Raw genomic sequence first — 18,830 nt, 5'->3', positions numbered from 1 at the left:
AATATTCTAAACCTGTGTCTGACTGTTTGTCTGACCTGTGGTTGGAACAGCATATTTGACTGTATTTGCTTTTGTGTGTGAATGTGTTTGCACTCCAATAACTCACTCTTTTTAATGACCGTCTCTGTTGATATTCCTCCCCAGCCATGTCGTCATACATGTTCATCTTGAAAACTGAGCTTCCTGCAGCCATCGCCAGTTTCCTAAGCCAGTACGCTTAAGCTTCCAGCATTATGAATTCCAATAAGAATACCTTTTATTCAGAACAGAACTGCCATTGAGAGCAGATTTGGATCAAACAACAGACATAAGATCAAGAGAATGCTAACCACAAGGCTACAAAACCTGGAATCAACTTCCCATACCTAGCCAGGCATCAGAGATTCCTCTAAGATCACATGAAGAATGTGGAGGAAATATGTCACCAAACCAAAATACACGGCTACACTGTTTAGCAGGGCTTGGAGAAAAGCCTGTGTGGTGTTGTATAATGTGGAGGAAATGTACCTCTGACAGAGAGAACCATTCATCAGACCCCATCAGCACCCAGTGTCCTGTCCTTCATTTGGGCCTAGCTGCCTGCGTAAATGTACCTTCCACTCTCCCTACCCCCTGAAAACAGCCCACAGAGAAGTCCAAGGCCAAACTTTTTACTTGTATCATTTTATTATCAGCCACACTGAGCTGAGCAGAGAGCTGTGGCTGGCCCAATCCGTCAACATCTGACTCTTCCACTTACAGCTGCTTTGTATTAGAGGCTCTCCCTCGCCCCAAATCTCTCGCACATGTTCCCCGGGAATCAGAGCGATACAACGGGATATCAGTTCTGCCATTCTAATTATGGCCCACGCTGAGGGAAACAAAACAGTGCTGATAATGAGTGGCTTTGGGATGTTAACACACTCTTATTGAAGCACATTAAACGCTAAATAATACATTTGATTTATATTAAAAAGCATTTTCCCTTTGCAGCCTCATTTATCTTTATCCCAGAGTAAAAGAGTTGTGGTCTATTTTGGAGCCTTTGGATTATGGCTGTAGTGATTTATGTACTGCCTACAATAAGTCAATGGGTCCTTGTTAAAGCCTACTGACACAGCCAGGTTTCTACAGTGCTACCATTTTACAGTAGTCTCCTAAATATTGTGCTGTGCTGCCTGGAATTTTAATTTGAGAGCCCCAGTGCCCCTACAAGAAAACAAACACCCCTATAATTGTTGTAATGGTTACTTTGCTGTACCGCTGCCTCTGGATGCCATAGAGAATACACTGAGCATATATTCGGGACCGCCATGCCTGCATCATTACTACAGGAAAAATGGCTGGTTTCTAGCTCAAACTGTTCAAATGTTATGACCCATATTACCGGCGGAAACGCATTTTACATTCATAAACCATGTTGCGGGCCGTTAACCTTGTTCAGTCATGTCACAGCATTAGCTAGCTAGCTAATTACCTGCTAACCACAGATGAACGTTATCATATTCTTTGTGGTAACTCTACCAGTAGTGTGCAAACATTTGGTGGCACAGAAATGGAGAGCTTCTTCAGGAGATGAGCTTCAAAAGTAGCTAGGATTCATATCGGCTCAATGAAGGCTACATCTTAATCAATTTTCTGGTGCTCCTTAACCCTGTATTTTGTGATTGCCGGCCATTTTTTATCATTAAAGGACCCCCACCAGAGGCAGTTGCCGCCACTATTTCGGCGTAATTTCCTGTCCTGGAAAGAAAATGCACACTCAGGTTCCACCTCCGAAGAATGACGAAAGCTAACATTACTTATTTTTTTCACGAATTTGGTATGGCAATTTCTACATGGAGTTGGTTAACATCAACAAATAGGGCACTGACAGCTGTCAGTGTAGCTAGCTAGCATACTAATCTTAGCTAGCTAGCTAATGTTATCTGTTATTGGTGTTTGTTGTATTTTTTTTCACTGCACCACATTCAGAAAATTAGCCAGCTGGTTCTGGAGCTAGATTTGTCATACGCATTGATTTAGGGAAAACTTTGGCAAAGATGGAAACCACATGCCTATCTTGTACTTCTATTGTTATATCAAAGGTTTTGGCATCTTCCATGAATTATAGCCGCAAATCCGCCATAGATCTAGTTAGACAAACTCCTGAGTTGTCTCGTTTTCCTGTTTTGGAGGTGAACCTTCGCCCCATTCTGAGTGCTCTGGAGCAGTTTTTCATCAAGGATCTCTCTGTACTTTGCTCCCAATCCAACCTGGCAGAGCTTGAGAGGATCCGCAGAGAAGAATAGGAGAAACTCAGGTATGCCAAGCTTGTAGTGTCATACCCAAGAATAATAAATTGTGTAATCGCTGCCAAAGGTTCTTCAACAATGTACTGAGTAAAGGGTTTGAATACTTATGTAAATTAAATATTACATTTTAATTTTATAAATTAGCAAACATTTCTAAAACTGTTTTAAGCTAATTTAACTGTCATTATGGGGTATTGTGCGTAGATTGAGGAGGAGGGGGCTCAGGCAGCCAAGTGGACACAACTCATCTCAGTTACAATGAGGAATAACTTGGCATTGTTAATGAATCAGAAACAGCTGCAATGCTGGTGGGTGGTAACATTCAAATGAAACCCAGCCCTGAAACAAAACGTCGGCTGAAAATAATGTGTATGTCCTATCATAGGAAAAGACACCGCATTCACAGTTCGGATGTGTCACTTCAATCCAAAATACTGTATATAATAGTTAGACTAAAACGATGATTTGACTTAACTCGTTGTGCAACATCATGGGTAAGCTCTGGTCTTTCTGCTCAAAGAAGTGGATTTCTACTGGTGTGGGCATTTAATACCTCATATGTTTAATTTTGCTCCTAAATCTCTGCTCCTACTTTTTTCAATTTAGGAGCACATGTAGAACCCCGAGAGCCAGGCAGGGTCATGGACAGCTGGGATGTATTTGCGCTGCATTGACAAGATTTATTCTAATCCCCAACACTTGGAGTCCCGTCCTGCAGCTTGTTATACCATGAAATGTGGCACATTTCATGGGTATTTCAAGTATCCTTTTCCCTCTCCGTTGAGTATTCTAACCAGGGTGGATCCATATCCTTGAGATGGCCAGTGGCGATTTGGATATCCCTTTGTCTGCTGTAGTGTGGGTAAAACCAGCGAAAAGGTTCGGCTCTGAACTGAACAGAAGTATATAAAAACAGAAAGCTACGTTTTAAGTGAGAAGTAGGCATTGGTCTGAAGCTGAAAAAGAAAGTAAATTCACATGGTTTTCCAGCATACAGCTTTGACCTACTAGGGAAAGGGGGATACCTAGTCAGTTGTACAACTGAATGCATTCAACTGAAATGTCTTCCACATTTAACCCAACTCCTCTGAATCAGAGTGGTGCGGGCTGCCTTAATCTACTTCCACATCATCGGTGCCCGGGGAACAGTGGGTTCCCCTTGCTCAGGGGCAGAAGGACAGATTTTTACTTGGTCAGCTCAGGGATTCGATCCAGCAACATTTCGGTTACTGGCCCAACGTCCCTACCCGCCAGGCTACCTGCCGCCCCATAGCTATGTTGGTATTGTATTTCAAACCATGTTAAGGCAGATTGCTTAGGGCTCAAACCTTCTCAAACAGGAAAACCTTGGGAGAGCATGGGTGGAATAGGCATTGTGGTGCTCATGAATTTCCTTTTTCGGCTTCAGACCAATACCTACTTCTCACTTAGTTTTTTTTTTGTTTTTAATTTCCATGGTTTTTGCAGTGGAAGGTGATTATGCAACATTATACAACAGATGGGTCTAACACTGATTGGTTAAAACCGCATTCCCGCCGGTGTCTATTTCACAAGTTACCATTGGCTAAATACAGTGGGGCAAAAAAGGTATTTAGTCATCCACCAATTTTGCAAGTTCTCCCACTTAAAAATATGAGGCCTGTAATTTTCATCATAGGTACACTTCAACTATGACAGACAAAATGAGAATTTATTTTTTTTTTCCCCCAGAAAATCACATTGTAAGATTTTTTAAATGAATTTATTTGCAAATTATGGTGGAAAATAAGTATTTGGTCACCTACAAACAAGGAAGATTTCTGGCTCTCACAGACCTGTAACAACTTCTTTAAGAGGCTCCTCTGTCCTCCACTCGTTACCTGTAATAATGGCACCTGTTTGAACTTGTTATCAGTATAAAAGACACCTGTCCACAACCTCAAACAGTCACACTCCAAACTCCACTATGGCCAAGGTCAAAGAGCTGTCAAAGGACACCAGAAACAAAATTGTAGACCTGCACATGGCTGGGAAGACTGAATCTGCAATAGGTAAGTAGCTTGGTTTGAAGAAATCAACTGTGGGAGCAATTATTAGGAAATGGTAGACATACAAGACCACTGATAATCTCCCTCGATCTGGGGCTCCACGCAAGATCTCACCTGGTGGGGTCAAAATGATCACAAGAACGGTGAGCAAAAATCCCAGAACCACACGGGGGGACCTAGTGAATGACCTGCAGAGAGCTGGGACCAAAGTAACAAAGCCTACCATCAGTAACACACTACGCCGCCAGGGACTCAAATCCTGCAGTGCCAGACGTGTCCAGGCCCATCTGAAGTTTGCTAGAGAGAATTTGGATGATCCAGAAGAAGATTGGGAGAATGTCAGATGAAACCAAAATATAACTTTTTGGTAAAAACTCAACTCGTTGTGTTTGGAGGACAAAGAATGCTGAGTTGCATCCAAAGAACACCATACCTACTGTGAAGCACGGGGGTTGAAACATCATGCTTCGGGGCTGTTTTTCTGCAAAGGGACCAGGACGACTGATTTGTGTAAAGGAAAGAATGAATGGGGCCATGTATCGTGAGATTGAGTGAAAACCTCCTTCCATCAGCAAGGGAATTGAAGATGAAACGTGGCTGGGTCTTTCAGCATGACAATGATCCCAAACACACCGCCCGGGCAACGAAGGAGTGGCTTCGTAAGAAGCATTTCAAGGTCCTGGAGTAGCCTAGCCAGTCTCCAGATCTCAACCCCATAGAAAATCTTTGGAGGGAGTTGAAAGTCTGTTGCCCAGCAACAGCCCCAAAACATCACTAATCTCATGGAGATCTGCATGGAGGAATGGGCCAAAATACCAGCAACAGTGTGTGAAAACCTTGTGAAGACTTACAGAAAACGTTTGACCTCTGTCATTGCCAACAAAGGGTATATAACAAAGTATTGAGAAACGTTTGTTATTGACCAAATACTTATTTTCCACCATACTTTGCAAATAAATGCATTTAAAAAATCCTACAATGTGATTTTCTGGATTTTTTTTCCCCCTCATTTTGTCTGTCATAGTTGAAGTGTACCTATGATGAAAATTACAGGCCTCATCCTTTTAAGTGGGAGAACTTACACAATTGGTGGCTGACTAAATACTTTTTTGCCCCACTGTATATGATGCTAAAATGCCTATTTACTGTTCCATCTGACTGCACAGTCCACTGTCTCATCAACACAGCCAGGCAATTCATAAACTTGATCTCCACTTAAAAATAATCTAAACATTCTCACATTTCTTTTAGACTAACATTTAGTTTTCAACAGCGGAGATTTGTATAAACCATGCTGTCTGTCTCTCCGACATTTGCAACATTGTTTCAATATTCAAATTCGATCTCCAGCAGTCCCATAGTAATGAATGTGTCGGGAATCGGGATGAGACAGTCATGCAGGCAGCGTTTTTCAGCCAGTCGAAATCATGAATCAGCTGGCCTCATTTTATTGGTATATACAAAGAAACAACTGTGTCCTGATGAGACAGCACATTTTCTATGATATAGCCTCATTAACTAATTTTTATGGATATATCCAAAGAAATGTCACTAGAAAACAGCTTAAGCAAATGCAGTTACTGTTGTTATTCTGGATGCACTGTTGGACGTGATTTAAGTTAGCCGTAGTTGGTTAGCTAGCAAGCGAGGGATAAGAACGTTGCCAGCCTGTATGGCATTAAAATTAACGACTGGCAATAGATACAGAACAAAAAGACTGAATGACTGGGTCGCATTTCTGGCAACCGAACCGATAAAACGAATGACCGGCTGGCTTGGGTAGCAACCCTAGATTTGTGTTGAGACTATATGTTGTGAAAGGATGAAATAGAATGAATAAATCCATCAAAAAAAGCATTTTTAGTGAAAATATGTCAAGCATTATTTGAATAAGTTGTTAAACCATTGTATAAAAGTGATAATGCCTCTCGAAGCCGGTGTTTGGAGGATATATTGGCATGGTTTGCCGGCTCTCCACTTCTTGTGCCTAACGACACCCGTGCCAATATATCCTCCAAACACCGGCTTCGAGGACATTATCACTTAATTATTATACAACATAATGCAGCATAACACCAGAGTCAAAGTTAAATAAAAGTAAACAATCACAAATGGCAACAGAAATAATGTAGTTAGTATTTATTTAATATTAACACCTGATTTTCCAGAGGGAAGCAAAATAACAAAAACCTGTTTTAGCCGGTATGGACTAAACTGGAAGAAACACAAATAATCAACATGTACCCATTAACTATTTACATGAGAAATTTAACTTTTTTTTTAAATTTATTTTTAAATTTGACCCCTTTTTTCTCCCCAATTTCGTGGTATCTAATTGTTTTTTTAGTAGCTACTATCTTGTCTCATCGCTACAACTCCCGTACGGGCTCGGGAGAGACTAAGGTTGAAGGTCATACATCCTCCGATACCCAACCAAGCCGCACTGCTTCTTAACACAGTGCGCATCCAACCCAGAAGCCAGCCGCACCAATGTGTCGGAGGAAACACCGTACACCTGGCAACCTTGGTTAGCGTGCACTGCGCCCGGCCTGCCACAGGAGTCGCTGGTGCGCGATGAGACAAGGACATCACTACCGGCCAAGCCCTCCCTAACCCGGACAACGCTAGGCCAATTGTGCGTCGCCCCACAGACCTCCCGGTTGCGGCTGGTTACGATGGCACAGCCAGTTACGATGGCACAGTACAGCGCCCTTAACCACTACGCCACCCAGGAGGCCCGGAAAAATGTACCTTTTTTAAAGTTTACTGAAGAAAGGCCTAGTACTACATTACCTGTAAACAAAAGTGAGTCACTTAATATAAAATGTACAACTGAATGTACATTCATTCACACAGCTTGACTGCACACAGGATGACGCACAATTTAAGCAAGCAGGGAGGTGGTACGATGAATCTGGCCCCGGTTACACCGGGCTAAGGCCCACCACGTTATCGGTCGAAAGTGGGGAGGGAAGGCACATTATGCGGTTTTATCAAAAGCAATCACTTTTTCCATGTGAAAACAGGGAATCCTACTCATTACCACACATGCTTAATTACATAACTTTTTGTTGTTGTTTTGAGACTAATTTGCTGTCGGACAGAGCGGGGCACCTGGCTCACGCCCGGGAATGCAATAAACTTTCAGCCGGTGCAAAAAGTGACTTGACACTGTGTTAATCAGTCAGCACAAATGTGGATAGTAATAATTGCAGGCGGTGGAGCATGTACATGTATTCTACATGTTTGAAACAGCGATGCTGTCAGTTGAGTCTGCTAAGTTGTCTGATGCTAGCATGTATTTGCACTGAACTTAGGCTCTGTTTACATGAGGTTCAACCTTTGATTATATGCGTTTCATAACTAGCTTACTGTTTCCTAACAAAGCAATCCATTTTCTTGGTTATGGTTTGTAGCCTAGCTAACGGCAATGTTTGTCCTGTCTGAAAACTGGCTACCGTGTCAGTTTTGCAATGCCCAATGTAGCTAGCTAGAAGTGTGACAGTTTGGCGTTAGCTTTGATCCTGCTTCGAACTAGAGCCAGACGATAAATCGATTTGCTCATATTATTGGTGATATTAGCCTTTCACAGAAACATTTGCATTGTTCTTTATTCCACTGATATTATATCCATAGTACCAACTTAAAAAAAAACAACATTTTTAATGGCTGGCTGAAGAGGGCATTTTTCAAACTTCTCATTGAACATCATTCATCATTCTCTTATGAACATCATTCATAAATCACGACGTGAGAGAGAATAGACATGGTGGTTTGGAGGTGAGTGGCTTGCCACAGCCAGCAACAACGTATTTAATCAAAATTACACGTTTACCAGCAAGCAGCCCTGTCCTCATCACATGCTCACTTTCGTTAATGTTAGCTGGCTAGCAGTCTGTCCTAATGTGCGTACATTGGACTGGCGCCAAAGTGAAAACTGACTCATCCTTTATACAAAAATAACACTGTCACTGTCTGGGCCTATTATGTTAGTAAGCTTATTTAGTTTTCCGAAATATGCAAGCTACAAAAAGCAAGACAGTTGGTGTAGGTCTTCTGCCCATGTGTTTGCATTCATGATGGATGAGATATGATAGTTAGCTAGCTAGATGGCTACACTGAACAAAAATATAAACGTGTCATGCAACAATTTTAATGAGTTACAGTTCATAAGGAAATCAGTCAATTAGGCCATAATTTATGGATTTCACATGACTGGGAATAAATATATGCATCTGTAAGTCACAGATGCCTCAAAAAAAAAAACTTGGGGCATGGATCAGAACCAGTCAGTATTTGGTGTGACTACAATTCCCCTCATGCAGCGCAACACGTCTCTTTCACATAGAGTTGATCAGGCTGTTGATTGTGGCCTGGTGAATGTTGTCCCACTCTTCAATGGCTGTGCGAAGTTGGTGGATTTTGGCGGGAACTGAAACACTGGTGCATGTCGATCCAGAGCATCCCAAACTTGCTCAATGGGTGACATGTCTGGTGAGTATGCAGGCCTTGGAAGAGCTTCCAGGAATAGTGTACAGATCCTTGCAACGTGGGGCCGTGCATTATCATGCTGAGGTGATGGCTGCTGATGAATGGCACGACAATGGGCCTCGATCTCGTCACAGTATCTCTGTGCATTCCAATCGCAATTGTGTTCGTTGTCCGTAGTTTATGCCTGCCCAGACCATAATCACCCACTCCATGGAGCACTCTGTTTACAATGTTGACATCAGCAAACCACTTGCCTACATGACGACATGCTGGTACAGTTGAAACCGGGATTCATCCGTGAAGAGCATGCTTCTCCAGCGTGCCATTGAAGGTGAGCATTTTCCCACTGAAGTCTGTTACGACACTGAACTGCAGTCCGGTCAAGGCTCTGTTCAGGAAGTCGAGCATGCAGATTAGCTTCTCTGAGACGGTTTCTGACAGTTTGTGCAGAAATTATTTGGTTGTGCAAACCCACAGTTTCATCAGCTGTCCAGGTGTCTGGCCTCAGATGATCCTGCAAGTGAAGAAGCCGGATGTGGAGGACCTGGGCTGACGTGGTTACACGTGGTCTGCGGTTGTGAGGCCGATTGGAAATTCCCTAAAACAATGTTGGAGGCAATTTTATGGTAGAGAAATTAACATTGAATTCTCTGGCAACAGCTCTGATGGACATTCCTGCAGTCAGCATGCCAATTGCATGCTCCCTCAACTTGAGACATCTGCATTATGTTTGTGTGACAAAACTGCACATTTTAGAGTGGCCTTGTATTGTCCCAAGCACAATACCTGTGTAATGATCATGCTGTTTAATCAGCTTCTTGATATTCCACACCTGTTGGGTGGAAGGATTATTTTGGCAAATGAGAAATGTTCCCTGACAGGGATTTAAACAGATTTGTGTTCAACATGAGAGAAATAATATTTTTCTGTGTATGGAACATTTCTGGGATCTTTTGTTTCAGCTCATGGAACACGTTCAATGATGCGTTTTTTACAGTTTTGTTCAGTGTTAATTCGAACGTGTGACTAAAACCAGTTTGGCAAGCCTTGTCCTGCAGAAGTTGAAATATATAGCCAATACATTTTGTATCGAATGAGTGTAATTTAGATTATGGTTTGTCAGATTTTTTTTCCACCACGTAATGAACAGCTAGCGTGTGCTTGTCCTAATAAGCCATCATTCCACGGTTGCCATAGTGTTTCTTTACATGACTTGACTCTTGTAAAGCACTGTAGTGAATCTCCTCAATACAATGACATTACAAATGACTGCATTTCACTGCACAGTTTGAACTTCTAAACAGTGCTATTTTGAGACAGTTTAATGAATTCAGGCCTTGTTTATTAGTGTGCTTGTGTTGCTTCAGAACAAACACTTCTGCATTGTTATCAACTGTCATAGATAGACAAATATTTAATAAGTTGTACCTAAGAAGGTAAACTGAACAAGTGTTTTGTATTTACTTTCGAATTTGTAGAGGAGATAGTTGGTGTTGTAAACCAAATAAAATCTTAATATTAAGTTAAGAAATCATCATTTAGAGTATCTGTTAGTCCTTTGGCGCACAATTTGTGAGACTAGTATACACTGCTCAAAAAAATAAAGGGAACACTTAAACAACACAATGTAACTCCAAGTCAATCACACTTCTGTGATATCAAACTGTCCACTTAGGAAGCAACACTGATTGACAATAAATTTCACATGCTGTTGTGCAAATGGAATAGACAACACGTGGAAATTATAGGCAATTAGCAAGACACCCCCAATAAAGGAGTGGTTCTGCAGGTGGTGACCACAGGCCACTTCTCAGTTCCTATGCTTCCTGGCTGATGTTTTGGTCACTTCTGAATGCTGCCGGTGCTTTCACTCTAGTGGTAGCATGAGACGGAGTCTACAACCCACACAAGTGGCTCAGGTAGTGCAGCTCATCCAGGATGGCACATCAATGCGAGCTGTGGCAAGAAGGTTTGCTGTGTCTGTCAGCGTAGTGTCCAGAGCATGGAGGCGCTACCAGGAGACAGGCCAGTACATCAGGAGACGTGGAGCAGGCCGTAGGAGGGCAACAACGGAGGAGCACTGCCAGAGCCCTGCAAAATGACCTCCAGCAGGCCACAAATGTGCATGTGTTTGCTCAAACGGTCAGAAACAGACTCCATGAGGGTGGTATGAGGGCCCGATGTCCACAGGTGGGGGTTGTGCTTACAGCCCAACACCGTGCAGGACGTTTGGCATTTGCCAGAGAACACCAAGATTGGCAAATTCGCCACTGGTGCCATTTGCTCTTCACAGATGAAAGCAGGTTCACACTGAGCACATGTGACAGAGTCTGGAGATGCCGTGGAGAATGTTCTGCTGCCTGCAACATCCTCCAGCATGACCGGTTTGGCGGTGGGTCAGTCATGGTGTGGGGTGGCATGTCTTTGGGGGGGGGGGGGCGCACAGCCCTCAATGTGCTCGCCAGAGGTGGCCCGACTGCCATTAGGTACCGAGATGAGATCCTCGGACCCCATTGTGAGGCCATATGATGGTGCGGTTGGCCCTGGGTTCCTCCTAATGCCACACAATGCTAGACCTCATGTGGCTGGAGTGTGTCAGCAGTTCCTGCAGGAGGAAGGCATTGATGCTATGGACTGGCACGTCCGTTCCCCAGACCTGAATCCAATTGAGCACATCTGGGACATCATGTCTCGCTCCATCCACCAACGCCACGTTGCACCCCAGACTCTCCAGGAGTTGGCGGATGCTTTAGTCCACGTCTGGGAGGAGATCACTCAGGAGACCATCCGCCACCTCATCAGGAGCATGCCCAGGCGTTGTAGGGAGGTCATACAGGCACGTGGAGGCCACACACACACTACGGAGCCTCATTTTGACTTGTTTTAAGGACATTACATCAAAGTTGGATCAGCCTGTAGTGTGGTTTTCCACTTTAATTTTGAGTGACTCCAAATCCAGACCTCCATGGGTTGATAAATTTGATTTCCATTGATAATTTTTGTGATTTTGTTGTTAGCACATTCAACTATGTAAAGAAAAAAGTATTTAATATTTAATTCATTCAGATCTAGGATGTGTTATTTTAGTGTTCCCTTTATTTTTTTGAGCAGTGTATATATTTTTTTCAACTATTAAAAAAAAACATGTATGGCATAACGTTATCTGTAATCGCTGACGTTTGCCTCCCTAAAATCAGTAACGGCCCCAAAAAATCCCATATTGGTTGGGCTCTACTTGGAAGTTATTTAGCTAGCTATGTTTTGTGGAAGAATGTAGCTAGAAGATATTAACATTTGATTTTTGGTACAGTCTTGTTGGGGTAACATTGGCTACCAAACTAGCTAGTCTGGTAGTAAGCATCTCATCTATTGTACCTAGCAATGCAAAATAACGTTAGCAGCATGGCAGTTTCCCAAAGTTTGGTGGTTTTAAACTTAACATAACTAACGTTGGCTAGCTATGTTTTGTGTAAGAAAGTATGATACTGTATATTGTGGTGCATGAACTGGTCATACGCGTTAGCCAGTTAACGTAAGACTAATGTTAGCTATCACGGCAGCCAAGGACGTTAGCTTATGTGTTTGTGCTCTGCTTACATGCAAGTGTCTAGGTCAGCAATTGACACATGGTGACTTCAGTCTTATATGGAAAAACCTTACTTGGCAAAATATAGCTAGCTTTCCTCGCTTGTGGTTTAGCTACCTAGCCAACGTTCTCTCATATGGCTGGTATAACTTTATATTAGCTAGCTAGCATGCAAATTTATGTTAGCTATCTGGCTAGCTACCAAGCCAATGAAAAATGTTAGCATTGTCAGAAATGCTACAAAAAGATAGCAGCACATCGTTGGTTCTTGAGAGCGTTATATTTATGAATTTAATCAGAACTGTTGACCCTACAAACGTATTCAGTCCGAAGGTGGCAAATCTAATGGTCACTATGGGCGCTATAGTCTTGTTTTTGTCCGTCGCCTAGATCTAGTTCTGCGCAAAAAATATATATTTTTCCTCAAGTTAATGACCCTTTTAAAAATCCGGTATGTGGTTCTCGTTAACAGACGCACGGCTCATGATGAGAGGCAGAGAGTGTGTTGCATACCTCCAATATTGGCTTAGATATGGTAGTGAAATTTTAATTAAACATTGATTGAAGCTCAATGCCAATATATTGTGGTGGCTATCGTCCCCACAAGAATACAGGCTGTGTTTGGCATGATTGTCCTAGGTTAAGTGAAGGGTGAGGTTTAAGTTGAGGCAGGCGTTAGGGTGAGAGATGGGATCAAAGTGGTTGTCTACATGACATCCAGTTAAGGACTGTCCACCCAGTGCAGACAGAGAGACGAGACTTTGGGCCACTATGGTAACCCAGGAGCTGTTAAACTGCCAAACAAGAGTCATTTGGTGTTGATATGGTCAGAGCAGGTGCTGCTGATACTGTGAGCCCCATAAACAGCCCTGGAGCCAGTCCCCCATGACCCCACACTGCGTCCCTTTCCTCCCCACCCAACACAGCAGCCAGTGCTAACTTTCCGCCACCCCTCACCCCGACCGACCCTGATCCCAGTGAGCCAGCATGCCTTCCACATGTTTCACCCTTTCGTCCCCCCCCTCTCCAACTCCTCCCTCCTGAATAAACTGCCAAGGCCGCCTCAGCAAAGGAAAATATTATTCGCCCTCAGAAAAAAGCCAATGAGTGAAATCTTGCCCCATCTGACAGAGCGACAGAACGTTTGCATGTGAATTAAATAATTGTTATGGTTTGCGAGAGCTAAAGCCCTTAATTTATACCATATTATGAGGCTGTATTTGAGCACGAAATGGAGACTCATTTCCAGGCAGAGAAGAGGGGTCCAGGGAGAGAGGGAGACTCCTCATTGTCTTCATCATAAGACTTGTGGAGGGGGAACATTTCTAAAGGTATCAACTTTCATCCATAAAAATAGTAAATATTCTCTTTCCCTTCATCCTCTGTTTGTCTCTCTGTAGGGTGGCCTGGTATGAAGATGGCAGGATGTTACTGATTCTGATGACTTATGAGGTTCCTCTGGCTCTACTGACCCAAGATTGGAGAGTGGCACAGTTTGGTCTCATCTGGCACACTTGTCCTTAAATCTATATGATAGACATGTGTATCACCATCTTTGTCCTTCCACCCTCCAGGATTCCAGGCTACACCAGTAGCCTCCTCTTCATGCTCATCTTCTTAGTTGTGGTGAGTTCAGTACAAATCTTATGCCTCTAAAGGTTGACAAGTTTCTCTTCCACCATAATCCACCTGATCTGTTGCTTCTCTCACAGGTTGTGGTCAAGAAATGGGTACATCCCCTGCCCCCTACCAAGCAATGTGACCAGGTAACAACCACATTACAAACGGACCTAATCACACACACCAAATACTGAAAGTGTGTGAGCGTCACTTCAGGTGGCAGGTAGCCTAGCGGTTAACAGCGTTGGGCCTGTAACCGAAAGGTCGATGGTTTGAATACCCGAGCCGGCAAATTATGGAAAAATCTGCTTCTGAGCAAGGCAGTTAACCCCCAACAGAAACTGTTCCCAGTGCACCGACGACATGGGCGTTGATTTAAGGAAGCCCCCTGCACCTCTCTGATTCAGAGGGATTGGGTTAAATGGGGAAGACACATTTCAGTTCAATGCATTCAGTTCTGCAACTGACTGTTTTCCCTTTCATAGATTTTTTTGTATCTAACTGCCACAGTGACTGGTGGACCAAAATGTTAATTTCCCACCCTGGTAACACCTACCCTCGAGTCCTGGTTGTAGGATTAGGCAGGAATCCTGGAGAATGCGTTTCTGAATGGGAGGCTTTGGTGGCTGACTGAGCCAGTTATGTATTGACGAATACCAGAGAATGCTGCACTGTGACTGGTGCCAGTCCTGAAGGGGAGGAAGTACTTACGACCCTGCCAGTGCCAGGAAGTGAACTTTGACCTTGTTGGATATAACAGCAGCACTATTGCTTCCTTGTATACAGTCATGGCTGTGGGTCCATTTAAATGGCTGTTGTTTAGTTTCCTCCGTAGTCAAGACTATGGAATTCAATCTACCCCAAAGACACTCGTATTTCCAACCACCCTTTACAACTCCTCTCATTTCTGAAACATTAGAAATGAACAAGAGTGAAATTAACATTGCTGCATTTATTAATTTAAATACATTTTTCCAGATATCGAATTCCTTCGGAATTGGAATGTACGCCCAAACTCTCACCCAGTAAGGGATGTATGCATCGGTGCCATTTTATGAGTGAGGACGATAGAAGAAAAAAACATTATGCCCATGGCCTTATTTCTATTACAGCACATTGGATGACTGTCATTCATATTCCATTCACTCCGCTGAATGTAACATCGATATGTTTCGGCTACTACATGATACCCAAATGTTCCCTATACCCATCATGAGGTTGCTACAACCTAGCTTATGAATGAAACTTTACAACATAAGTGCACAGGTCGAGAGAAATTTGAGTAATCAAGGTGACAGACATTGACGCATTCAATACCGCCTTGCACACTCTTCTGCATCTAGCTGATCTAAGGTCTAATCATTAGTCCTGCAGTTGCAAACAAATTTCTATTGGACAAATTCAAGTATGTTTATCCATGTTTTGTTCTGTTTGCTTCCGTTTAAGAAACATAAGCCCTTGATCACATGCAAACACAGTTCACTTTCATGGCAGCCACATACAAACAGCAATGATCCCTTTGATTGTTGTATAATTCCTTATTGGATCTATGCAGTCTCCTCTCTCCTTTTCCCTTCGCTTGTGAACTTCAGTGCACAACACATCAGCTGTCTGTTAACAGGTGAAAAAACCCTTCCAAGCCAAACCTTAATATCATAACCGCTAACAGCTACACACAGCCTACATCGTTGTCACCATATTAGCTAGCATCATAATTAACATAGCTACTAGAACTAATGTGTTACTAAACTGCTACAATCACACAGGACCGTGTACAGCGAGCAGTTTAGCAGTTACACCGGCGGGTACTAGTGGTTATAAAACCAAAAGCTTACCTTGACTTGGATAAGTTCCAGTGTTGGATAGCCATAGCCAGCCAGCATCCTTCTTGAGCCAGGTATTAGAGTAGGCCAAACTAGCTAGCTGCATCTGTCTCTTGCTTCTCCATTTTTTAAAGAAATTAATTTGTTCAAAACAGTTCAATTATTGTCTTTCTCTGAGTCAACTACACACCACATTTTATGCACTGCAGTGCTAGCTAGCTGTAGCATATGCTTTCAGTACTTTATTTATTCTCTGATGCTTTGATTGGATGGACAACATGTCAGTTCATGCTGCAAGAGCTCGGATGGGTTGGAGGACGTCCTCCGGAAGTTGTCATAATTACTGTGTAACTCTATGGAAGGGGGTGAGAACCACGAGCCTCTTAGGTTTTGTGTTGAAGTCTGTGTTCCCAGAGGATTGCGGAAGCTAGCTGTACCTCGGCTATACGATGGTGCTACCCTACAGAGTGCTGTTGAGGCTACTGTAGACCTTCATTGCAAAACAGTGTTTTAATAAATTATTTGGTGACGTGAATAAATGTGGTATAGTTATCAAAGAAGGATAACTTCAATGTTTCACTATTTAACATTTTCTGAAATTGACTGATGAGGATGGTCCTCTCCCTCTTCCGAGGAGCCTCCACTGATGCATTGACTCAACTTGTCTCCATCAACCCTGGATATGTAGTCAGTAAAACAGACTGTATAATATTTGTAAGCTGTAATACGCTATATTGCAATTGTAAAATTGCAAAAGTACAATTATTACAGTTGCAGAAGCAGTTTTCTGGATCTTCTGGAGCTTTAGTAAAAGGCACTGTCTGTCTATAGTTCTTAGTCACGGTCAGTGGTGACATTTCCCAATCATTAAGAGTGCAGGATTGTGTAGTGTATGGAATAGCATATGCTCCAGAGCTGAGTGCAACCAGCAGCTGCCACTCACGTGTGAATGTGCCTGTACTATTAATCTGTGTGTGTCTGGGGGGGCGTGCAGAATTACATGGCACACATGGTTATACGATTCAGATACCATGATATATTGCTGCCAGAGGAGGCAGTGCAAAAGTGTGTTTATTTGTGTGCAGTGTGCATGTATTTATAGATATGTCTAAAATACTAAATCAGAGAACTTCTCACCTCAACTTTCCAATATCACACACTGCAGTTTTGCTGGTAATGACTACTACTATTATTATTACTCCTACAACTATTACTACTAGACACACACACACTGCCCTACTTTCCCTGGGTAACCGTATACGTTTCTACGGTGTTAATGACGGCAATGTAGTGAATGATGGATGTGTGTTTTGAGTGCTTACATCATCCCCACCATGGCCTTCTCCTTCCTCTGCCACACTGCTGTGGTGCCCATCTACTGTGAGCTGGACCAGTCAGTACCCTGCCTGCCTGACTGACGCAGCCCTTACACATCCTTCTAAACAGTGATTTTTCTGCCATTGTAATCCTTGGGCTGGCCGTGTGTAAAATAAATAAATAAATACAAATAATGATACATTTTAAAAATGTATTATTCATTTTCATGAATGGAAAAACACTTCAAACTTCAATGACTAAAACCAGATATAAAGTATGTTGAAATTATGGTACTATTATTTTTAAATGTAATTTTTGAGAACTAGCAATCACCAAAATAAAAGCTAGACAGTCAGGGAGAATTGAAAATTCCCAAAACAATAATTTAAGCAGTATTGGTTTTGTTATGTTTGAGCAAAAGAACACAGTATATGCCATGGAAAAATCAATTTAATTGCAGGAAATTGGTTTTAAAACTGCAAAAATGTATCTTGGCTCCATGGACAAATGTGTATAATTGGCTTAAAAATGCAAAATGAAATGGGCAGTGACACACCTCAGAGAGAGAGAGCTGGTTGACACTACAAGCTCTTAAATCCATGGTGTCTCTACCTCCTAAAATGTTATATTGGACCAGTCATTCACTTTGCTTTATCTCTCTGACAGGCCACATGGACACAGAGCTGTTGCTAGGCTACGACGTGAACCTTCCGAGTGATGTGATGGAAAAGAGACCATGGTCTCAGCATTGACTCCATGTCAAAATAAATGGTCAATTACAAACTAAAATGTCTGAGCGTCTGACAATCCTGCTGGCTGTGCTGCTGACTGTGTTTGGGGTTGTGGGTAGGTGTTAAGTCGTTTAACTGATGGGGTTTCCTTTTGGGGGTTATTTATTGGTCCATTAGCATCTACTGGTAATGTTTGACCTTATTAGCTAAATGGGTTTTGAATGGTTGGTTAATGTTCTCATGTTTAGGTTCTTTAATCTGTAGTTTGTTTTGGGTGTTAAGTATAGCATGGTGGACCGTGTGTACAAAAGTCTCTGGAGTCTGTCGTGGTAAATGCACACTTCCCAAATTCATCCTCATACTGGAGTTGTTTTAGCCTCATAAATCATGGAAAAGACAAGATTGCAAGGACCCCAAAAAATGAAAGAAAATGTTACTTTTTTTTTTTTAATGGCAATGTTTTCATATCTGCTGGCAATGTAATGATCATGACTAACCTGTGACTGCACTGCATCACTACGATGTCATTTCCTTGTGCCCCCAGGCTCTGTTTCTGCTGATCTTCAGCCTGTTTGTGGGACTGCTCAGTCTGTGTCATCGTGGTCACCTGGGCAGAGAACCCCTGAACAGGACGACATGACCAGACAAGCCATGTACCTGCTCCATGGTGCCTAAAGGGAAAATGCTGCCAGATAAATCATATTTGGCAGCAAACCAGGACGCTATGACCACCAAACAGGCCAGTGGTAGGCCCACAAGATCACTGCATCCAGACTCTGAAAGCATACGACTGCCCAGTTACTGAATGTTGCGCTGATGTATTGAGTGAATATACTATACCTTCCTCTATACCGCACCTCCGGTATCCATAGAAGAAAAGTAATTAAAATGCTTATCAACTATTTCATTATATGATCAATTTATTGTACTGTAAAATGTTAAATAAAAGGGAAACATTGTGA

The 18,830-nt window shown here is 42.5% G+C and overlaps 1 protein-coding gene across 2 annotated transcripts in view; it reads left to right on the top strand.

Annotated features, from left to right (window-relative positions):
* The window catches only part of LOC135508141 (solute carrier family 38 member 6-like), a 35,024-nt gene extending 16,194 nt beyond the window's left edge, over positions 1–18,830 (top strand). The window contains exons 3-6 of one of the 2 annotated variants that reach the window (XR_010450759.1): positions 13,778–14,003; positions 14,090–14,143; positions 17,804–17,983; positions 18,413–18,830. Coding sequence is in view for 1 of the 2 variants with exons in the window: in XM_064928131.1 (XP_064784203.1) it covers positions 13,908–14,003; positions 14,090–14,143; positions 18,413–18,508 (246 nt within the window). In the remaining variant the exon portion in view is untranslated. The remainder of the gene's footprint in view (positions 1–13,777; positions 14,004–14,089; positions 14,144–17,803; positions 17,984–18,412) is intronic. The other variant, XM_064928131.1, reaches the window with a different exon arrangement.

Source organism: Oncorhynchus masou, chromosome 21 (genome assembly GCF_036934945.1).
Source record: "Oncorhynchus masou masou isolate Uvic2021 chromosome 21, UVic_Omas_1.1, whole genome shotgun sequence".
NCBI classification, from domain to species: Eukaryota; Metazoa; Chordata; class Actinopteri; order Salmoniformes; family Salmonidae; genus Oncorhynchus; species Oncorhynchus masou.
This window is presented reverse-complemented; position numbering and strand designations above follow the sequence as displayed.